The following is a 24,501-nucleotide window of genomic DNA, read 5'->3' as shown; positions in this document are numbered from 1 at the left end:
TTTGGTTTTTCGCCAAAAAAGTCTGAATCAAGTGCGAGGAATGTGCAGGAGCAATGTCGTGATGGATGCGCCAATTTCCTGTTGACTACAACTCCGATCTCTTGCGCCGCTCAGCATCACGTAGGCGACGGAGGACATCCCTGTAGTACTCTTTGGTGATTGTTTACCCTGTGGTGCGTACTCGTGGTGTACCAAACCGCGGGAGTCAAAGAAAGCAGTCAGCATCACTTTTACGTTGCTGCGCACTTGGCGGGCCTTCTTTGGTCTTGGTGACGTGGAATGCTTCCATTGTGACGACTGAGATTTGGTTTCCGGGTCGTACCCGTACACCCAAGACTCGTCACCAGTGATTATGGTGTTCATGAAATCGGGGTCACTGTTTGTGGAATCCAGCATGTCCTGTGAGACTTCAACACGAAGTTGCTTTTGCTCCACTGTGAGCAGCTTCGGCACGAATTTCGCCGCAACTCTCTTCATGGACAAATCTTCGGTCATAATGGAATGTGCAGAAAAAGTGCTGATGCCCACCTCTTCCGCAGTTTCTCGGATAGTCACAAGACGGTCCCGCATCACCACAGCGTTCACTTCGGCAATGACCTGGTCATTTCGGCATGTTGATGGCCGACCGGAGCGTGGCTCGCTCTCCACCGATGTGCGGCCGTCTTTAAACCGGTTGTACCACTCCTTATTCTGTGTGCTGCTCATAGCATCGTCATCGAAGGCCGTCTGAATCTTCCGAATGTTTCCACTTGGCTGTCGCCGAGTTTCTGGCAAAGTTTGATGCAGTAGCGCTGCTACAGTCGCTCCGTCAAACCCGACGAGAGCACTGCGCACTACCTCACTCAAACGCTGCGTCCCAGCGACTGACGCTATCGGCAGGCGGGAAAACATTCGCGCATGCGCACGAAGGTTCAAGGTCGGTTGATGCAAGCGCGCTTGTTTCATATCCACCAGGTGTTCGCAAAAAAAGAAAAAAAAAAAAAAGAATAAGGTCGGATACTTTTCTAACAGACCTCGTATGATGGGATGTTGGCGCCGGCTGCTCCTTTTCACATAGATATGCGCAAATAATGAAGACCACATGCATGAAAAAAGATCACATCAGAGCACAATAATAATAAAAAAAAACTTAAAGTCAACTCATATAAGTAAGTCAAACATTCAGTCAAGTATTGTCACATGAAACACTTAGTCCAGTCACATAACTACACTGGAACCAGGGCCTTCAAGAAAACACGAAATAGATTCACACGAATGCACAAGATAAATACTCCGTAGATAAATACTCTACTCAATATTTTCTAGAATGTCACTCGCTTCCAGAAACACACGTATATGAGACATTGTCCTTGTGTGGCGTGTCGCAGACATCCCGGGAGAAAATGTAGATCCTTATCCACGTGGCCACAATTGCATTGCGGACTATCAGCTCTGGAAATTTTGTGCGGAAAGTGTTTTGCATACGTAGTACCGAGACACAGATGATGAACCGATGTTTCAAAGTTTCTGCTTGTATCCAATGTGGACGGGATTTTGAATTCAACCGAAGGGACAATGTAATGTAAATATGAAGATATTGAATTCTGATCGAACTATGTCGCTCTGCAGCCACGGGTTGAGATATGTTTTAATATATGCCGCAATTCACCTAGTCCAGATGTGACGTTAACACGCGCTTAATTGTCCAGTTGCCTCGTCCGCTGGAACATTCCCAGGGAAATTGCAATGGCCAGGTAACCACCAGAACATTATTGTGCGCTTCTCTTCACTTGCTTTCGTGAGTTCCTTTAGAGTTTTGTGAACTAAAGCCATGCTTTTCGAATTGTTGATGTCACTATGAAGTGACGACAAAGCTGCCTGCGAATCACATAGGATGACCCATTTTTTTCCTTCTCTGAATTTATGTGTCGTAACACTTATATCATCACAAAAAATTATGCTGCAGTTGATGATGTCGTGTGAGACAACGTAAATGTCTGTATTCGGTTGAATTCTGGAATGACAAAGGGTACCGTAGAAAAATTCGTTTCACAAGAACCATCCGTGGCTTGAATATAACAATTATAACTGAAGTATATCTGGTACAACGCCACTTGTTGTGCTGCTAGTATAACCATGCATGTCTCGTTGGCGATTAATTCCTTCAACTGATAGTTGGATATTCGGGGCTAAGTAAGAGTCGCGAAGGAGAGTAAGAGGCATTCCAAAATTTGTGTTATGGTAGCAGATTTTTTGTGCACCTGAATCAACGTATTGATGTAAGCCCTGTCTCTTTCAATAAGCACAATTGCTATAGTGAATGTCTTTTATGCTGAAGTGAAACACGAAAGGAGTGCCGACGGGGTTTTACCGTCCTGATATGAAATGGAGGGTGACGTGCCTCTGCAAACCCGCCGCGGTGGCTCAGTTAGCTAAGGCGTTGCGCTGCTGAGCACGAGGTCGCGGGATCAAATCCCGGCCGCGGCGGCCGCATTTCGATGGAAGCGAAATGCAAAAACGCCCGTGTGCTTGCGTTGTAGTGCACGTTAAAAAACTGCAGGTGGTCATAATTAATCCGGAGCCCTCTACTACGGCGTGCCTCATAATCAGAACTGGTTTTGGCAGGTAAAACTCCAGAAAGAAGAAGACGTGCCTCTGCAATTACTAAGGAACTAGAGGTTGCTGGAGGAACGCCTAAGCGCGCTCTAAGGCTCCTAGCTATTAACCGTTGAAGCCGCTCTTAGAGCTTTTCGGGAGATCTCATGCATGGTGAAGAATAGGTAATTTGTTTGCTTTGTAAGTGCATTATGTAATTTTAGTAGTGATGTTATTTCTCCATGTTATTTCTGTAATGCGTGCGTGTGCAAAATACACCATCCTTGGAATAGTGGCGTCTTCTGCGGTTACTGGGTGCCGCACAGGCGAATAATCAGGCTCGTTCAGCCAACTAGTGCACCGATGTTACTGGCTTGGCAATAAATAGTCTGCTCTAAATGGTGGTTGAGAGAGGTGTTGCCAGGGTATATTCCTGATTGGAGAATGCAAGCTCGCATTTCTGAACGCACCCATGGGATTTTGCTTTTTTCTTTCTTCACAGCTAGGGAGGTTACGGCTTACCAAAGACAGATTCCGAACGTGACGTCACAAGCCGGTGCTGTGGCAAAGTTGGTGTTGGTTACGCTTGTCTAGCAGGCGGAGATATATCACACCTCTTTAGCATTCTTCCATCACATATTCTTATCTGCTGTACCACTTTACACTGTTCACGATGCAGTTTGTAAAGAATGACGCAAAGTATGCGTGAGTTAAACTGACACTGATGGCATTTGTTTGGTTTTGCGCTTTGCTAATTGCTGTCCAGTGTGTTATACATTGGAGAACACGCCTGCTTCTTGGAAGGCGTGCATGAAAAACGTGCCCGCTCTAGTGCGGTCAGTGCGTGTCAGCGATTTAATTAGACTGGCGCAGAGCGTGGAGTATACGTTTGGATGCCGAAGATGCCTTTTATCACCCGGCCATGAGACACTTATTTCTTCTGCCTCTTCCCTGTACGCTTCTCTGTACTTGTACAGTGTCTACTTTAACTTTCGTTCTTCTGCATCCGCTTAAGCACGGCTTTAAGGGCAGTAAAATGAACGACCACCCTGTGCACATGAATCGCTTCGAATGGATATATGTGACGTGAAATCTCCCGAAAGGCATATATCATGGCCAGCATTAATTGTAGGTTCCACGTTGAGAAACTCATTTTGGCTGTCTTAGCCCACGTATAAACCTGACTTCATCGCGATACTGCTTCGATCTTTTTATTTATATTTTCATCGAATACATGTTTCACTGGATTTCAGCGCCAGCCGTGAGCTCATTTTCGCTCGACATGCTGCAGGCGAAACGATGTGAGACGTCTAGAAACTGAGGCAGATTACTTCGCTTACCTCTGTTGGGGTGTGTGACATTGTGCCGGTGAGAAGCAGTAATCGATTGGGCCAAATAGATCGAGATTAGTCATGAAGAAAATTGTTACTGCATCGTTCCACATTCGATTGATGGTATTAGAAAAAAAAACGTTACTTCAAATCTTCACTATAAGGGTAAAGTAAGCGACCGTATCGGTCACGTTACAAGATGAATTATGGGCAAAGCCTCGTTGTGCGAGTGTGTGTGTGTGTGAAGCGAAGCCAGAATGATGTCACGATGCTTTAAATTTAGTCCCGCTTATCACAGAAACACTCAGTCTGATGGCGTTTGAACGCATTATAACGACTCGTGTTTTTATAGAGAATGTAGCGTTGTGCTGCTGGTTTGCGCGCGTATTGCGTAGTGCGGACATGGCTGTAATGCTAATATACTGTGCAAGAGCCTTCGGTGCATCTTAGATTTTAGAGCGGGAAATCGGAGGAGGGATGCACTCTTAAAATTTGAACCCTTCGTGGCTTATCTTGTCCCACAACAATGATCGTGATCAGCCGTGCTTGGATTCACAGTTGCGTTTGCATCGTGCAGTTAGGTTACCGATCCTGCATCTTCACGTACAGCGTATACGTTTTGCACTTTCTTTTCGCATTCATGGCCTACTTCGCCACAGAATTCTCACTGCGTTGTTGTGTTCTAATGGCACATCATTGGAGGATAGCATCGATTAGTACTTACTGCAAACGCAGTGGCAGTGCAGAGGAAAACGGCTCTATACTCTTATACATATATGCCAGTGCAGACGGTTTCAAATCTTTAGATAGCTGCAGGAGCGCGCGCCAGTTAGCTGAACTGGACATGGGGGACACGAAAACCCACACATTCGCTCTAGGTCGCGAGTAAATTAAGAATAAGAACCGGAATGAAGGGGGGGGGGGGGGGGGGGCTGGATTGGCATGTAATGTGGAAATATCGCGTATTTTAACCGGCGTCTTCGAAGGCACCGTGTGCGTTCTTGAGTCGTGCTACGTATGCAAACTTTGTTGTTTTGCGTTTGAGACGAAGACGCGAGGCAAACGGGAGCGAGCCACTTGTTCTAATTAGTGCGCGTGATAAGACACGACGAAGGAGGGTGAGGGCTAGGAGGGGGGGGGGGAGGGGGGAGACATGGGCGGAGCTCGTCTCGAGCGGAGTTTTACAGTGCGGGGGATGGCTGGCCGAGTCAGGGCTGTGCGCAGTGAGCCGGATTTGAGAAATGAAAAGAAAAAAAAAAAAGCGTCAGGGTTCCCGCAGCTGCTGGTCGTTCCTGTCTGGGGTAGATAACTTCCGACGGGCTCGTTTGATAATAAGCGTGAATGAGTTGTCAGGAGGGCGCGCGCGTGCTGCCTACCCGGAATGGATGACTCCGACCGGGGTAGTACCCCGGTTGTCCGCATCTGCAGGAGAGGAGCCGCTCGCGCGCCGTCGTTCTCGTCGCGCCGGGTGCCCCCGCGGGCGCCTGGCGACGGTCGCGCTGGCGATGACAAATTGAGCTCCGTTACGTCAGGTGAAGGGCGGCTGGCCGTGATACGAGCGATGACTGGCCTGCCAGCGACAGGGTCACCGCGCCGGTGCACCCACAAATCGGGCCTGGGGATGCCGACCATTGTGTGTACTGCGTGCTCAGCGCGGATGCAGGGCCGGCCTCGATGCTCTACAGACATCGGTTTGTTTCCACGAACCGAACGCCGGGATTTCATCTTCGGAAAGTAAAAAGCCGCTCCTTGCAGGGATGTGGTAATGTCGTTTCTCCTTTGTTTCCCTGCGCTGTAATCAAGTGCAAGGACCAAACTGAAACATGAAGAGGGAAAGGAAATAGCTATTGTGCCCTTTCACTGTTGGACGACTTGCGTGGGACAGCCCGGTTCCGTCGTCGTTTCGATAGCCAAATGGCGCCACTAATTGCCGACGTCGGCGCACACATACGCGTATGATTCCGGTGGCCCACATCTCAGGTAGTTGTGGTGGTTGTGGCGGCCGCGTTTGTTCGCCGAAGAGCGGGTGTCTCTGATGGTGTTTGCGCGCATCCGTTGGTCGTGATCGGGCCCGGTCCGCCGGAGCCTCGTGGGAATGGGCTTCTTGCGAGGGCGTCTTCGGGTCTCGCGGCGGGCACGCTTCCTCGAACCCCCCTCCCCTGGCCGAGTGGAACGAACGACCTCCCCTGTGCGAGTCGTGACCGGGAGTCAGCAGGTGTTTCGGCCGGCGCTTTGGCCGCAATTACGATCTCGTTGCGAGGGAATGGCGCGCCGCCCTCCGGCCGCGGCCATTGACGGCCGACCTTGGCGCGCAATGGCGGCCATGGTGCGCGACGACCAGCAGTGGCTGCTAGCTGGCCTTCCGTCCGCCGCCCCCGGAATGAACGGAATTTGCTGGGCGTCACGGAGCGCCGCGGATAAAACACTTTGCCTTCCCATCCGGATCGTGAGTTCCGGGGCGCCTTCACCCACATACGCGTGTACCGGCACCTGGCGGGCGCAGAAAGCGAAAGTATACTCGTGGATAGACGGCGGGCATTCCGGGAAGCGACGGTTTGCTGGTGGCCCTGGATCGCTTTTTTGCCCGTTTGGCGCTAACTATGTGCAGTTTCCGTCTCGTTATACGACAGTGAACGGTGCAACAGGTGCCTTCGTACGTTGCTGACGTATACATAGTGCTCTTTCCTCAATGTCCGAAATGGTTCCGGTGTATTTGTAGGTTTCAGTGCTGCCTGAACGGACGTTCGCACACTCTTTGTCTGACTTTCATTGCTTACCTGGCGTGTTACAAAGCCCGCTTCCTGCCTTGTTGCCGGTATTCTGTTACACCGAGAGCGCACAGAGCGCTCTGGTCGTCAATCTTAGCCGATCTTAACCGAGTTTCAGGGATTCGCTATGCTCTATGCACGTGCTTTCGGTCTGGCATTTTTTTAGCGTTTTTTTTAAAGTAATAATGAGAGTAAGGTTTCCGCAAAGTAGCTATGCGGCTATGTTTGCACCTACGTAAATGCTAAATTTCTGGTGTAGACGAATTTTATTTTGACTCTGTGTCATTCATTGCGAGCGGCATTGCGCTGAAAGCGACCAGGACCCACTTTATCCTTTAGAGGAACACTAAATGCAAATATGAAGTCAAGCTATAAAGTGATAGATTAGTGCTAGAGAACGTCTAAGGCATCAATGTTATCGTAACAGAGCTTTACGGTAGTCGAGAAATTGAAGTAAATGCAAGACACGATTTGAGACTCTCTGGACATTCAAGTACTAGCCCGATTGCGCAGGTACTCCTCATTATAATTTTGTCACTGGTACTCAACCTCTCGTAATAAAAGAGTCATTGCATTGCATTATAAGACTACTTGCGCAGTTATATTCGATTTTTTAGAAAAAAAATAATCTTACTGTACACCTTTTGTCTCTAGTTTGATGCAGCGTGCTTGGTATACATTGGATGCGGTGCAGTTGGGGCTTTCGGCGCCCGTGGCGACGCACTGCCAGTGCGATCACTTGACATCGCACTTGCAGAGCTTTACTCATCCGGCTTTGCGACGACATCGATTAAGCAACGTCTTCCTTCATGACATGGCTAGGGGATCTGGGGTGGGCTAGTTGGTTGAAGTGTAGCAGCACCAGCGATAAAGCACATGATACATATAGGCTCCCGACACCGCGCTAGCACTGCATGGCTTGGTGCCGATTCCTATTTTATTCTGCGTAAAATGCACGTACACGTGAGGGGTTGTGAGAAAAGTAGTGAAATTGAACGGTTTACGGAGATAGAGAGAGGGAGGGCAAGCAGATAAAGGTTGTATAGAAAAAGACGAGCAATTTATCCCCTTTGGGGATCTTTAATGTGCGCGACGGTGCACATGGGCGTCTTCGAAATTTGCCTCCATTGAAAACAGCAACATCCGGAGCCGGGTATTAGCGCGCAGTATACCATGCGCCTTAGATATTCAGCTACACCGAAGGGTGCAGAAAGAGCTAAATATAGTATGAGCACAATATAAGTATTATTGTGGACACCAACTCGAGATGAAAAGTTTCAGTCGCGTTTTATAGGGCCCTACACTGTTGTCGAGGAAACTTCTCCAGTGAACTACCGCGTCACTCCCGCTGTCACGCCTTCCGATGGCCGCTATACCGTGGCACAGAAATCGTCCACGTTTTGCGCTTAAAACCATTCCTACGACTTACCGCACCGCTATAAACAGCGTCCAGGTTGGCCGCTTCCGCGCGAGGGGGAAATTAGTGTGAGCACAATATTCATCCTTCATCTTCTTCACCTGTATATACAATCATCATCGCTGTGAGCGTCATCTTCGTTCAGCGCGTGGCTCGGCCGAATAAAGGCGCCGAGACACAAGTTGTGCTGCTGCCTTTCAATTTATCAACGTGACCAAACACGAGGAAATATGATTGTCAGCGTGTTCTTAAGTGGCATAACGGTGGGTTTGATTTTTTTCTTTCTCTCTGATTTGCCATAATTTTCCCATTTTAGACTCTGAAACATCTTTCAAATTCATGTTAATGACAGTGCATGCTACGATTTCTCATGTCGGCTCTTTATTTTTTGCTATTACTAACGCTAGTAAGAGAGAGAGAGCGAGATAGATAAATTAGATGTGAAAGGCGGGGAGGTTAACCTGAAGATTACTAGCGCTAGTCGCTGGAATAACGGCTCTTGGGTGGTCTGCTTCGAGAGCGTAACTTTCCTAGCTAGGCCTCTGAAGTATAAAGCCAAACTTGGAATTCGGACAAGTGCACCGCGTCACGAGTGAAACTAAGTCACCGACAAAGAGCCTGACATGGTGTTTAGAGCGAGCATTTATTGTAGCTTCTAGGAGCAACATGGTGAGGCCGTATGTGCAGCTTAACGTATATACTGCAAAGACGACCAGTTCCTTTTCCGGTCAGCAGCGGCAGAGGAATGACGGGACTGTAGGCCGTGGGGACCGCTGCAGGCGCTGTCCATGAGCGAGTGTGCGGAGCTTCGGCCTGCTATACCTAGGTGGTGTCGAGAGTGACAGGCGGTTTAGCCTCCCTCCTTTTCTTTTTTAATTTGTTCTTTTTTTTTCGGCTGTATAATTTGCTTGCTACTTGTTGTCACCAGTGACGACGCACCAGAAAGCGAGGCGCCATCCTCATTTTTTTAAAGCGGAAGGGGAAAAAAAAAAAGGGGGGGGGGTGCATGCACGGACAAGATGAGTCGAATTCCCACGTGGTCAGCCAGGCTGCTCACTTCTTGCACCTTCTTCATACTATCTTTGTGTTTCCCTTCTTCGACTTCCGTGGTGCCGACGCCGTTGACGCGCCGCGGAGCTCCAGCAGAGGAGAAAAATGTGCTCAAATCTAATGTATACAGAGGAGCCGATGAAAGTGGCCTCGTCATCTGTTCTTTCTGTTTTCTATTACTTGTCGTACGTTTTATTTCAGCCCTTCCCCTTTCCCCACCACTCGTCGCGTCTGCTGCCTCCTTCTGTCTTGAGAAAGGATGGTTTGGCCCGAGAAGACGTTAGGGAAATAAAGAAAGAGAGAGAGAGAGAGAGAAGAAGAGGAAAGCGACAGTAGAGCGAGCCGGAGGAAATTTTCGCCCGTTGACGCGATTTTCCGCCGGGGGCGTCCGCTGCCCGCTTTGAAGACGGCACACTAGTCAGTTCACTGTTGAACTCGAATCTCGAGCTCCGGCGCGGCCCGTTCGCTGTTGAGCCTGTGCGCTTGCGACCCCCGTTCCGTTAGAGGTTCCGTTAACAAACGAGCGTAGCGTGTACATGATGCGGTGACGATCGTGTCTGCAAAGTATTACGGCGCGGCGCGCCGCCCTGAAATCATCTGAAATTTCAAAGCAAACGCACTCTTTCACTCTCGAGGCAGCGCGTTCCCAGCCGGAGAGTCACACGCACACGCAGTGCGTGTTTCGCCACTCACCATGAATAAACCCATGCGTGATAAGAAGCAACGCCGCAAGAAAGGAGGCGGGACTCGACGCTGCGGTACGTCCCTTGGCTTCGGTATGGGTGAAGACAGGGGTGGAGCACCGCTTGGGAACGCTCGCCTCCTGGCGGCATGGTAACAGGACAGTTAGTTTGTTCTATCTCCTCCATTAATGAACCCATTTGAAATAATTATTTCGGTAAAGCGCTTCTTAGACGGCGCCTTACAGCTTCCAGTATAACCAAAATTTGCAATGGGGCCTGGGGAGGGGCCCTTTAAGGTTGTTCCGGGCTGGTGAAGTTCCTCCGACGATTACAATATCAATGATAGAATGTGCTCTATATTACCGTCCTTTTATTTATTTATAAAGTGAGTCAGTGCCGCGTCCTGTCATTGCACCTCCGCCTTATCCGGCTTCAGTTAAGGGTTTCGCTGCCGGGAGATTTCCTTCTTCGAATTTCCTTCTTGGCCGCTGCTGCTTCAGTGTACTGGTGATGGACAGCTATAGTTTTCTGGCGGATACTGGAGACAGAATGCGTAAACTACGAGCCCGCTTATCGGACTAGGGGTTGCGAGAGGAAACTCGTTAGGAACATGGGTGCCACTTTGTCACCCTCGGGCGGCGTGTGTATTTTTTAGTATTATTTTAAAATCTTTTACTTTGCGGGTATAATATAGATGTAGCATTAAGAAATGCCGTCATGTAGATAAACGGATATTCTCAGACGTTTCAGTGTAACTTGCACAAAGTTGTGCTGCAGTCCGCTCTCTTTCGCACGTTGCTTTTGTGACTGTGTTTCCGCGCATATAGTGCCTATATGAAGTGTCAGCAGCTCGTGAAGGACGAAACAAGAAATGCGCACTCGCGCGTGCAGCGAGCGTGCATAAAAAAAGAAAAAGAAGGAAAAGAAGTGCACGGGCGTAGAAGAGGTATATGGAGGAGTAAGCAACTTCGTTATACACCGCGTGGCGACGACGTGTGCAGAGCGGCGGGCGCCGGAGTTAATCAGAAGTGTCGATCAGGTTCTTCCATTAGCCGCATCCCGTTACACGATGTGCAGCTCGTTGCGTCTAGCTTCGGCTAGCGGCTCGTGTTTGCTTCCGGGAGCGCTCTTGGCGCAGAACGGAAGCGGTTTGCGACGCAGCTTTCGCAGACACGCACGTACGCACATATACCTTCGTCGACGTTTTCCCGCGCCGGTGTCTTCCATGCATGGAAATAACAAACGTGCCTGATATACACGCGTATAGCACAGCCTCCCACCGCCCGCTTTTGCGGCCGGCGCGCTATACCGAGTTGACATGTTAATGTGTCTCATTCGCCTCACCAAGGCTTCATTCTCGCATCGCGGACTGTCGTGCCTTGCTATTTCGCATCCTCTTTCACGTGGTCAGACGCTTGCGTGGAACTTTGTGGGCGCATTCGCGCGATCGTTGTAGGTGGTGAAGCAGTGATCACTCTCCGTGGAGTGGTTATAACGGATGGTCATAACGCAGTGATCCAAAGCGAAGCACAGTTTTTGTTGGCGACTTGCTAGTTGCCGATAAATTAGATAAAAGGGAAAATGTGGGGTTCATCCAAAAGCACATGACAAATTCGGTTATTTTGTTCAGTCTCCGCCAGTTTTTTTACGAGGTCTGTTTCGACCAGTCGCCACGATTGATGACTTCAAGGTTTCCTGCCGAACGACATCCGTGCAGTCGGTGAAGGTTGACTGAAATGAAAGAATCGGAAATGTCAGGTAGTGAACACTGCCGAACGACATCCGTGCAGTCGGTGTTGGTTTTCCGACTGCTTCAGGCATGATGAGCGCCATATAGCTTTCTCTCTTCGTCGCCATGTATACGATGCCCCCCTCCCCCCACCCCCCGGAGGCCGGTCTGACGATGTTTCGGCCTCTGATGGAAGTTTTGGCACCGTGCGCGTACACATAACATTGCCCGCTGGCCCCGTTCTTCTTCTTTTTTTTTTCCCCTCGACGCGTCTGCATTGCCTTCCGCGTCGACTGCAATTTTTCTTTCATTCCACTCCTAGATTCGGGGACGCCGCCCGTCGTAATGCCCGGGACGTGAGAAATCATTTCCAATGAAAGCGGCGTCGCGTTGTACGGTCGACCGCGGCCGCCGTGTTTCCTGTCACGCGAGCAGTGCGCGCCATGCCGCATACTTGCATACATTGGCACCGCGCGCCTGCGAGAGAGGGCCACGACAAGGGAAGCGCGAGAAAAGCGCTACAAAGAGCCGCGTTCGGTTTCGCGGCCCGTGAACGCTGGAGGAGACCAGTGGGCGCGTATCGATCTGCGGCCGCTGCTCTTAGGCGCCCGAATCGAGCGGGCAAATTTCGTTTTCCAAATCGCCTTTGCGGCTCGTGCCTCTACACTTGAGAAATGGTCTCGGTTTGTATGCCGCCGCGCTTGACGCCAGCCGCGCGTATCTCTCTCGAGGACCTATTCAGCGGCGGCGGCGGCGATGCTCATCGCACGGCGGCTCTCGGTCGGCCGTGCGCGACAGCGCGTGCACACAGCGCACGATGAATGGCGCGGCGCACCCAAATGGTCTTCGGCTATGCGAGCGCGTACCGAATGTCAACACGGTGGTGCCTCGACGACGTCACCGCGTGTCGTGGCTGATGCCGCCGCGCGGCCCAGGCAGGCTGGTGCACCGCGGGGCTTTGCAGGCACCGCTGCCGATCGAGTTGGCCAGCGGACAGGTCAGCTGACGGAATCGCTGTCTCTGTTGGATTGATTGTACCAGTTGCACTTCTGGAGTTAAGATATGCACTTCTCTAAGAGTATACAACCTTCGTACGACCTTAACGCTTGCTGGGTAAAGGGGGGAGTTTCACATGCTTGCTTGCATGTACGACCTTATAGCGCTAAATGCCCGTCGACGCCTCTTGAGGCGTCTATTGAGGCCTCGTTGGGCAGTTCAAATCAAGTGTAACAGCTGCGTGCTTTCTTTCCTACTGTGTCATTGGGACGCCCATCGCGCTGGGCATTCCGTATGCAATATATATATATATATATATATATATATATATATATATATATGAGAGAATTCCGGAAATCGAACTACCGATCATATAGGTTTTGGACAGTTCATTCTTATGTTAGCGCAGACATCTGATTAACGTGCAGACAAGCTCCGAGCAAACCAGATCTGTTTTATTGCTACGTTCTGGCAAGTAGCGCATTTGTATATAGATGAGTATAGTGCTTTTGTGCTAGCGGCACAGAACAGAGGAAAATGGGGACTGAATTCCCAAACATTTTCGTTTGCGGTAATTGTTTTTCACTAGCCATAGCCGCCTTATAGCTAGTGTCGGGTGTTACGATTGGGAACGCCTGTTTTAAACGAACCGCTATACAGCTTATGCTGAATAACTGTTCTCCGAGTATAGGCAACCGTGTTTACAGGTTAGTTGCCATTTTTCCTCATGACATGCTCTGCATGCAATTCTGGAAGGTTGCCGTTACCTCGGCACCAACGCAGGTAGTATTCGGAAAATGCTCTTTTATTGGCCCAGCCATGTCATGGTGATCTCACACGCCGGCTGAAACTAAAATCCTTCAGTGCGTCGAGCGCTTGATTCTGTCAGTGCCACTTGCACGCATTCGTGTATACCGCGGCAAACGCCAGCCGGCAAAGAGATGAAGATAGCGGTCGTATCATTAGCGGGTCAAAACGTTTAATGCGTAGCACACCTTTCTCGCACACATCTGTGCTAACACAAACGCTCGTGCTATCGCAATGAAAGTGGCGGATGGCTGCGAATTCGCCCCCCCCAGCCTGGCGAGTTTCGCTCGGCGAGTCCCCGCGCGCGCTCAGGAGGTCCGCACCGCGTACACAGCGTGCACGAAGAGCGCGATAGCCACAATGACGGCCACGGTGCCGACCATAATAGCGACCACCTCGCGTTGCGACTTGACCAGGCTGGCGATGCCGGCGGCCAGGAACATGATGAAGCCGAGCCCGTAGTACTGCACGGCCACTAGCAGGGGCAGGTCGCGGCCGGCGTGCGAGCCCACCAGGCCGTTCACGAAAAACATGGCGCCGACGAGCGCGTACGTGAATCCCAGGTTGCAGAGGAAGAAGAACACGTCGAACACGAACCCGCGCAGGCTGAGCGTCGTGACGATGGCACACGAGCAGAGTACCTCCACTATGCCCAGTATGCCCGGAGTCGTGCGGTAGTAGTCGCGGTTCAGCTGGAGTCTCACCGAGCCGCCGCCCAGGCTGAGCTTCTTGCCGTAACTCGATGGCTGCTGCTGCTGCTGCGACGACCCCTCGGCGGGTGCCGGAGGAGGCGGCGGCGCCATGAACGGCGGCGGAGGCGGCGGCGGCGGCGGGGCCCTCGGGGCCATCGGCGGGGCACTCGGAGGCATCGGCGGTGGTGCCTGGTGGTCCGTGCCGTACGGAAGCGGCGGCATCATCGCTGGGCCATGCTGAGGGGTCGCGGCCATGGCCTCTGCTTCCGTTATCTGCGACCGCTTGGCGACCTGCGAGCGAGACCCGGTGCTGCCGCGAGTTTGCGCGTGGAACCACTGTTCCCTTACCTGGAAGGCTTAGGACCCGAGTGGCGTTCCGAAGCTCCAAGCTGTTTCCTCGGGCGCCCGTTCCTCGTGCTTGGAGCGCCACTGCCTGCTGGCCAGTAGCACGTGCGTGATTGATGCCTTTGGCGCTTTCGAACGACGGAGCTTCGGCGAAAAAAGGACGCATAGAAGAAAGTTGTGTGCTATTCTCGCTGTATATGCATGCAGGAGAAATTTTTTAGGCGAACGGCTTGGTTAACACAGTAAGGTGCTTTAAAAATCTCGTGCTGTAGAGGCGACATTGCGCTACGAAATAATTATTCAAGGTGAAGGAAGATGAGTCTGCACATCCATGATTATTGCTTTAGCGAGAGATTAATAGCCGTTTTGTGGTCGGACCTCCTAGTCCGGAAGACCATTGGCTTTTGCCGCCATCCGGGCTCGGTTGACCAGGGCTTGTTGCTGTTCTGGGTCCGAGCTGGACAGGGCCGCCTCCCACTCGGATTATGATTGGCCGATATTTGCAGATTCTGTTGGCACGCCCAGGACCATCTGGTATAACGTGGCCGTCTGCGGACAGAATTTGCATTGTGGATTGTATTTCATAGAATCTATCTTTGATAATACATAAGGATTTGGAAAGGACAATGTTTGTAAGCGTCTCCATGCTACCTGCGTTGCCTTATCTAATTTGGGATCAGGCGGAGGTAAAGTGCGTCTACTCAGCCGGAGGTGTAGGATCTCAGAATATGAAAGAAGGGGCTGAGGATCGTCCTGGGCAGGGAGAAGTTGTGCTGTGGAGGAATTGTGAATTAATTGCTTTAGCAATGTCACGTCCTGTATCGCGTGTTTTATGTTTTGCTAAATCGCGAAGTACGTTAGTCCCGACAACAAATTCATTGCACAGAAGCCCAGCAAGCACTGCTGTACCATCGAAATTTCATGTTCCCTCTACGTATGATATAGCCACTGAAGAAGGTTTGCTGATTATGACTGCAGGCATCGGTTAATTTATTACTGCGGTTGGAGGAGGGTTACACTTTCCGTTATTCGGTCCTCTCAGCTCGCAGTGTTTCTGTACTGTCGTTTTGTCCACTACATCGCAGTTGTCACGTCTAATCACATGTACCTCTAATCGTTTCTTTCTTCTCTACTTTACCTTCACTATAACGCGCGCCGTTTAGTGCCCTTTCTCTTGCGGCTGCCAGGTATTCCCTACGTGGGATACGCCCGCTACGCGCTACGCGCGTCCTGCAGGACCTAAATAAAGTTTTTCCAGTCCAGTCATGCATTTGGACGTGTCAACATCGTAGTGGGCGATGATGCTTACGCTCTCTCCAGCAACAGACCCGAAAGTACCCCCCCCCCCCCCCTTTTTTTTTTTCTTCTTTTTTTATCATCCTCGCCGGAACGAGCTTCACGAGAGCCGACAGTGTGCGCCCCGGACTCTGAGGGCACGCAATCAGGGGAATGCGGCTGCCGTCACATCGGCTTACGGCGGCGGAGGGAGGACCGCGGCACGCCCTCCGCAGGAACTGCGTCCGCACGCCAAGGGTTCGAGATCGCAGCCCCGAGACGGCGACATGACGCCGATAAGAGGTGCGAAACAAAAGAAAGGGATGCGGCCAGCAGCGGGACGATGCCGATAAGTCGGGAGAAGTGCAGCGCCTTTGGCGGCACGACAAGAATTTCGTGCACTTCGAGGCGGGGCATTTCTGTTCTGAAGTCCCTCCCATCCCCCCACCACCTCCCTCATTTTTTCCCCTCTTCGTTTGGAGCTTCTAGAGCACGCGGGAACAATGTATAAATAAAATGAATCCGCGTTTCCAGACAAAGAATGGAGTCCGCGCACTGAGACTGCATGTTCGCTGGCCGTGTTGGTTACACTCGCTTGAACAGGGCCTTTTTCGGCGGCGCCGCGAGACAGCGTTGCACGGCCGAGAACGGCGTGACGCTCACTTCAATGAATTGTGCTTGGCTCTTGCTTGTGTCGTTCTACGCTTTATTACTAGTATAGTAATGCGTGCTTCTAGTTTACTGCGATATACTGGCCTACTACAGCGCTCTTTAAAACGTACGCCCATAGTCATCACTCAATTGGTCCCGTGGGCAGAAAGATTGATTTCGCTCTGAACGTATTATAGTTACAAATTACGACTGATGCGTGCATGGCGCGATATCGACAGAGATGACTCGGGCGCTCCTGAAAGAGCGTACGTTAAAGGCACACGAAATAGAAAAATCATTCGAGCTGTATTACACCTTCTATACCCTTCTAAGAGAGCCACTCGCACCGTGACAGCAGGCTTGAGAAGCCAGAAATTAGGCGGAAACAAAAGGAGGGTGGGGGACGCCTCCTTGAAGTTCCCGCACCATATGTCGCCGTACCTCATAACTTTGACCTTCTCTGCTCGGTCCCAGTCAATTTATCCCTAAGGATGGACTACATTGTATTGTGAAGGAGCCAAAGATTGAACATAGCAAGCTTCGAGCACTTTTACTATACCGTCACAACGGCTCGAATACGAGAGAATACTTTGAGGGCGTCACACTGACGTACCAACGCTGGGTTTCGGCACGAAATTCAAGTGCCAAGTGGGGCCTTCATTTCTAACAATCCACCTCTTACCGCGAAACAAACGAAAAATAAAGAGTTTTGAAAGGGTAGTTTATCAGCCCAAACTGATTTAGGGTTTCTCTTTAGTGTCCCTTTAAGATGGCACGAAGTACTAATTTAGGCTCCAATAGTTAATTTCGTACTGCGTGCATTGGCGTTTCCCTTCTTTTCTATTTCTCCCCCTCCTTGGTTTGCTCTCTAAGGTTCACCTGTGGCGGGCGATTTCAATTGCGCCCAATAAAAAAGACGAAAGACGCTACAAACTTGCTATACTGGCTTAGCTTCCTTCTTTGTATGGCATCGGAGCCCGAGGACACTCTTCGGTGCTCAGCACCCCTTTTCCGGTGCCGCGAAAGCTCTGCGTTGGCTGATCTCGTTTCGGTTTTTGATTTGTTGCGAAATTCGCGGGCGCGCTAACGGAGCGGCACGGGAGGAGGGCAAAGAAAAATGTTCGGCGCCTTGGAGCGACGCGTTACGTGAATCGCGCGACTCGCGGCTGCGGAACCGACCCGGCGCGCGCTATTCTCGTCGCCGCGCGCGTTTTGACGCGACCGAGGGTAGACGAGGGGTTGGGCACCGGAAGCCCGTGACGTTTTGCTGCGGGGTGCCCCCGCGACCCCGACGCAGATGGCACGAGTCGCCCGCGCTCAATCGGCGGCCGCTCGTCGCGCGCGCCCCGGTCCTCTTCCTTTCGCTGACGGTCGCACCATTGGCGGCGTGTGCGCCCGGCAGGGAAACCCCCGGCCCTTTGTGGGGGTTGCGCGGGGATGGAGCAGCTGCGCCGGCCTATGTGTTGCATCGGGGGGAGGGGGGTGGGAGGAAGAGAGAAAAAAAAAAATACTGCTACTCGTTGTCTTGTTAGCAGCCTTGCCGTTCGATTTGAGAGTGTGCGACCTGACAATACCTGCCGGGATCGGTGGCGCGCTTTATTGTCTCTTCGAGAACGCGAATTTGTGGGAGAAAATTAGCCGTTGGCGACGATCCGTGGATAGCGAGTGAGAATATATGGCAGAAACCGTGGATAGTTTTTTTTTTTTTTTTTGGGGGGGGGGGGGGATGTCGTGGTTTCCTTAAGGGGCAACATGTGGAGGTATCCTATAAGTTTTGCGGACATTAGGGGAAGCGTGAAAGGATCTGGGAGGAGGTGAAGTAAGAGGTGGGTGGAAGATTGCTGACTCGTAAGCAAAAACTGACAATGAAGGGTTGTATTTTATACTAATATAGTACTTACTTTAAATATACCATGACTTCAGCGCAGGCGTTGCCGAGCGGCCAGCTGACCGGCACTTCAGCTCATCTCATGCTGACGTGCCGGTCAGCAGGTGCTGCGTTTCTCGGGATCGTGTATCTTCTTTTGGCTTGAGACTGGGTGTGTTGTACGTGCTACAATACTGTAGTTTAGATTAGGGCACAAAATGATTTAAACACTCCGTGGCTTGTTAGCACGACCCACAGATCAAGATCTGGGTCTGACCAAGATGTAGCGGAAAGGTGAAAAGAATGGCCTTGGGTAGTATTTCCCACCAACCCGTTTCGAAAGGTATGCTTTGCTGTTGAAATGCTTTTATTTATTTTGGTTACGGCCACCAGCCTTGACTACTCCTTTTGAAGACAATCAATACACCCATTGAATTTTTTAATGTATCAATTAAGCAAAAGTACTTGGTGACAGAACTTGCACATGGGTCACGTGTACTATACAGGCGCGCCGCCGAGGTGGCCACGTTCCGATGGTGGTGAAATGCAGAAACGCCTTTGCTTTGCGATTTCGACGCGCGTTAAGTATTAACCATAGGCCCTCCGCTGGGCGTCCACCGTTGGCCATGCTTTGTCTTGAGGCATGCAGACTGATCATTCAAGTGATGTAGGTGATTAATAAAGGCGCCTTTCTACGTGTATTCTCGCTATTTGTGGAACGCTAGTGGAACTCCCCGGTAACTGATAGCACAGAGCGTGCACCTGCGTCTGCCACCTGTGCATGCAACGCAATTCTCACTCCCAAGCTGCGTGCGTATATATAGGGTGCGACAAAATAAAGTTATTTCTGGCGCTCCGGTGTTAACACGGCCCACAAACTGCGTATAACATTACAGTGGTTCATGACAGAGGTGAGTAGTATCTGCCGTGTATATAGACGAGCACAATGTGGTCGCGAAATTTCCCAGGTTAAATACTAATGTGTCAGTGATCGTCGCCTATATATAGCCTAGTCGCCTGTTTCGAACCTTTGGAACGTTACGACACATCGTCCCTTGCAAGCGGTCGCCCAAATAGGTGAGCGAGATATAGACCAGAGGTAATGGTATAAACATTTTTTTTTTGGGGGGGGAGGGGGGGGGGGCTGTGCATGGCACAGACATGTCTGTATCTGCACTTTTTCTAGATTTCGTGGCTATTATTTGAAGGCTATACAGGGTGTTTCATTTTAGCTGCACCAAATTTTTAAAAATTGCCTGTGGCAGATAGCACAAATATAATCCTTGATATAAACTACTCGATGAGGCGGCCATTACTTCCACGGGAAATTAAAACGCCTATTTGAATAATTAACATATTTACGCTAATTAACTTTTTGATTAATTATTTTACGGCACATCTTTCAATCTATGAATTATAGCCGCTGAGTTCGCAAGGCGTACCCACTTGGAACAAATTCACAGGACTGAACCAGTTTCCAGATATTGGACTGAACCAGTTTCCGACGAAATGCATGGGCGTTCCAGTTAACTTTGTGCTTCGATGCATAAAACAGCGTTTTCCTCAAAAAGTTAACTGGAACGCCCATACATTTCGTCGGACACGTTAAAAATTAATATCTCGAAACTGGTTCAGTCCTGAGAGTTCGTTCGAAGTGGATACGCCTTGCGAACTCAGTGGCTATAATTCGTAGATTGAAAGATGTGCTGTAAAATCATTAATTGAAAAGTTAACTAGCGTAATTATGTTAATTATTCAATTAGGCGTTTTGATTTCTCGTGGAAGTAATGGCCGCCTCATCGAGTAGTTCAGATCAACGATTATAATTGTGCTATCTGCCAAGGGCAATTTGTAAAAATTTGGTGCAGCTAAAATGAAACACCCTGTATGTGACTGTGGAAGAATTCGTGTGCCGTTTGAAAAAAAAAAAAAACAAGATAAACAGAGTTCCTGAACTATATATAGTCTAGAAACTCGCTAAAAGGTTTTCCAGTTATTACGTCGCTGAAGTTAAATGCCCGTGACGCAAAAATATCGCATAATACGTTTTTCCTGGTACAACGTTATGCTACAATGGTTTCTTAGGGAAAAAAAAGTGTTGGAAGACTTTTACGCTTATAAATTCAAGTATGCGGTAACTTGTTCGCAAATCGCTCCTTATCGCGTGAATTTGACGAGTTCCACGCTCCAATAGCTCTCAAGTTGACTTTCTTGGTGTGCGGCGTCATACGTGTAGAATCTCATTTCACCGGCTACTTCACACTTCAATGCTTCTGTGGTTAGTTATTGACAAAAAATTGGAGGACGCTTAAGCTCCGCCTTTAAGAGTAGAACGCGATAGCGTTATCGGGACCCGTTCACATCGCATCGTTCGCATACGGCAAGTAGGCTTCATTCACTGCAACACTGAACGTGGGAAAGCCAGCTTACAAAGACCAAGCTTACACCGATCCCCTTAAAGTCGGCTTCACTTTTAACGAGAAATGCATTGCTGGAAATACGTTTTTCCAGGAGCAGTATAAGTGGTCTTATATTAATATGTGAAGGCCCTAGCACCTTTTTTATTATTTTATTAATTGTTTGCTATTGCCCCGACGCGCGCGCGTTCAAAACGAATTAGTAGGCGAAGTCCCAATTTGACCTGCCTAGCATGCGATCGCCATCAGGATATCATTATCGCAAGTACCGGAACGCGCGGCTGTAGGTCTGGTAGAAATGCTGGAAAAGGGGTTTGGGTGTTTGAGTTTCCTCGTAGCAAAATTGGGTTTTCTCGTACATTCAAATTGCAATCCGACGCCGATTGGTAAACAATCCGACGGAGAATCCGACGCCGAATGGTAGAGTCGTACTTTACCATTTTCCTGACGGATTTATTTCACTGTGAGAAATTCAATTTTTGTTCACCAAAACCTTGCACCACGTGGAGGGCCTGCGCGGTCGGGGATGATTTTCTCCGCCACCCGCCGACATCGCACGCCGACGCCGGATTTTCTGCGACACGGAGCCCTTAACGCTGTCGCGTTAAAATACAGCCTTTCAGTGCGTTTCCAGCTTTCGGCTGCAAGCTGTGCTCGGTATTCATATCCAGTACATGAGCCGCGATATGATAAACATAATATTGGAACGAAAAGATGTCTAGCGGAAGTCAGAGATGCAGGAACTGTATACTGGATATGCCGCCATAGAGCAGAAGATAGCTATGCAGCTATATCGACGCACAAACAATGAAACCAAACAGGGAAATGTTCTGCGATTATTTGAACGGCCAGTGCATGCTATGCGGTGGGAGCCAGCTCAGGGTGTGGAAGTATAGACCATAATTTTTTAATGTTTCCTGTTTGATATTTGCGCATGGCGTGTGAAAATAGCGCACAAACCATTCAAAATATGTTGTTAGGATGTGGTTCCTTTCCACGGGGCCTTATATATTAAGGATATGCGTGGTAAAGTGAACGAATGAATTTTATTGGCGGTTGAAACCACTAAATGACAAATTGAATATTGGTAGTATATATGGAGGGCAGACAGAGAAAAAGGAAAGTGACTTTTTCTTTTCTTTTCTTTTGAACCACCCGGATGTGGCACCGCAGCCACCACATCGTTTAGATGGTGATGCTTATAAAATCTATGAAGCTAATCCTTCCAATTCCTTATCGATCCGTCCTTTTATAACCATGTTGCTTTGCTTTTCGGGCCTCCTCAACATAAGTCACTCGATGTGCCTTCATGTCACCGGTTCAGCGTTTCAATTTTTCTTCCGGTTCTTCTTTTTTTCTTTCTTTATATCTTTTTTTATGATCCTACCATTGAAGACAAGTTGCTTCCGCAGTGCGCTACGCTTATGTTACAGAACAACTGATGCTGCGTTGCATTAGCTTTGGGCGAAGAATGCTGAGAATCATCGTGCTTGAAACAGGTGGCTATCTATATTCTTACGTAGAAGAACATCGGTCCACCCTCCGGGCTTATAGCAGCGACGGATTCGCGCGTCGGCCACGAAGATCCGAGGCGACAGCGGGTATGATGGGTCGACGACACGGGTCACTCAGTCGAGATACTTGCTCCGCGAGTCTCGCGCATCGCGCTGTCCACGCCGCCTGTCACTTCCGCCTCCTGGGCATCGCGCGTCTGGGCGGCTTTCTCAGGGTGTGTGTGGCATAGAGAGGAGAGAGCGGGGGGTGTAGCACGCGGACCAGAGGCTCCCATCGACTGCCGTGCGGCTGTCAGCCGTCGCAACTCCGATCGCCAGCCGACCGGGCTGCCTCTGCTCATCCCACGAAGGGCGAGCCGTCGCGACGAGTCGCGCGCGGCGTGAAACTTCGCTGCTCGTCGCATTCTTGCAGCGTGGCGCGACGCCCTAGAGGGGAAAAGAGAAAGAAAAGCTCTGGGCGTGGCTCGCGTATGACGAGAGGAGAGCGGCGGAAAAATATATCATCCGTTTTCGTTTGCGCGCCCGGAGTGTCTCGTCGAAGTTCCGGTGCTCTCTCGGCGCTTAGCTCCGTGCGGTGCCGTCGCTCAATAAATCGGGCCTCTCGTAGTGCGGCCCCGGGGACGCCCCTGTGAACCCGTCACGTTCGAGCACGGGGCTTCCCTGGGCGCTGTATGTACACACGCGCGCGCACACACAACACGGGGCGAGCGGAGTCCGCGCGCAACACCGAGCTGACAGCGGCTGGTCGAGCTCAAACAGGAGTCCCGGCATGCCTCCCTTGGGTGCATGGTGGCCGCGGCGCAGGGGGCCATTGATCTGCACATAGTAGAGCGCGTCAACGCTACGCGCAGCACGCCGGAAGACCTGCGTGGACAGTCCGCCAAACTTTGTAAAACGGCGTACGTTGAAAGTGCTCTTCAACATTGGAAGGGCCCCGATTTCGCTGCCGCCGGTAATTAGTCAGTATGGTTTCGAAAAGCCAGGTAGGAACGAAACGGGTCAGGTTCTTTATGCTACAATGGGAGATGGGTACAGACACCGCAGAAAAAAAGGAGGGAGAAACGAGTTGCATGTGGAGGCCCGTGTATAGCCGCCTTGCACATATGCACTCAAAGGCGCCTGCTGAACACGTTAGCTCCTTCAGTGCACTGTAAGCTGAAAAACGGCTAGGTCGATGTTCACGTTCAGGCAGTGGCTGTATAGTCGAATCATCGTCTCTTCGCTCGTGCGCGTCTTTTCCCCGCTAGTGCAATGCTTTGTCTAAAGCAGAGATACCTATCCTTGTATTATTTTGCCTTTACCACCGTGATGCAGTAATCTCAAACTCACGCGAAGCATCGGGTCGCAGTAGATGGGTGGTCTCTGCGCAACCGCAGACGTCGCAGACCATCAGCCATTCCGATGAGGGCGGCATGATGGCTTTTCTCAGCGACAACCGAAATGGAAGAATTGCCTCGCGTCGGGTACTTCCCGGCGGAGGTCGAACGCTGTGCATTAGACCTCGTGTATAGGTCAACTCTCCGGTATATATAACACAGTCTAGTGCTGGTAACCCCTACGACAATAAAGGTATCTCAACGACAACAACCCGTGCTCCGTGTGCCACAATGCCCAAGAAGATCGGAAAGGGGTCGGTGTGGTCGAGTAAGATGCAGCGTGACAACCGCTGCCCTCTTGTTTGGCCTTCGTGTTTCATGAATGATGCTTGAGCGCTGGACGTCCTGTTCGGCGTCATTTCTTATAGCGAGACAGTGCATGAAACGACTTCGTTATTTCGTCGTCTCGCTTTGTTATTAGGCCTGCAACGTCTAATTTTGCGCGCCGCGTTAATAGGTGGTTTGTGTCGGCCTCCTCCGAAGAGTGCCCGATTACGCTTGGCGTCTGCCCAGTGATTACAGCCAAGTATTCTGTGGCGAATACATGCGTGGCGTTCCAGGATATGCTTTATTCTTCGAGGCACGTCGTTTCTCTCTTGCTCATTGCGTGGAGCATTGCGGCGTTTTCTGGATGCCTTTGTGTTTCGGCATCGTTGAGTATCGTCCGCCTCATGAACTCTGAATTTGCCCCCGTTAGAATCATAGTCGTCGCAGTCGTACATTTGCCGTCTGTATACGCGCACGGCTGGGTGGGTTGGGACACGCGCGATGGCCCACAGGGTCACACGGTATTTGCATCGTCGCCGTGTAAGCTCTGCGTTTTGGGCCATGGCGATAAGTGCACATTGGACGCAGCATTTTGCATAGCATACCCCGGGTGCCTTGTTTCAAATTGGCCTTTTCTTTTAAGCGGGACGCACACGTTCTGCTCCATCGTTACAGCGCATATACGAACGTGCGAATTGTCGCTGTCGATGTGATTATACCGCAGAGACGCCGTGTGTCGGAT

At 50.4% G+C, this 24,501-nt stretch overlaps 2 protein-coding genes across 2 annotated transcripts in view; one reads left to right on the top strand and one right to left on the bottom strand.

The window, feature by feature from the left end:
• Positions 1-24,501, top strand: part of LOC119432740 (CD109 antigen-like) — a 215,768-nt gene that overhangs the window by 34,961 nt on the left and 156,306 nt on the right. The gene's annotated exons all lie outside the window — the stretch shown is intronic.
• On the bottom strand, positions 13,664-14,302 carry LOC119450903 (protein lifeguard 1). Its single transcript, XM_037714400.1, has one exon. The coding sequence runs from the start codon at positions 14,300-14,302 to the stop codon at positions 13,664-13,666; it is 639 nt and encodes a 212-aa protein (XP_037570328.1).

Source organism: Dermacentor silvarum, chromosome 1, assembly GCF_013339745.2.
Source record: "Dermacentor silvarum isolate Dsil-2018 chromosome 1, BIME_Dsil_1.4, whole genome shotgun sequence".
Classification (NCBI taxonomy): Eukaryota; Metazoa; Arthropoda; class Arachnida; order Ixodida; family Ixodidae; genus Dermacentor; species Dermacentor silvarum.
This window is presented reverse-complemented; position numbering and strand designations above follow the sequence as displayed.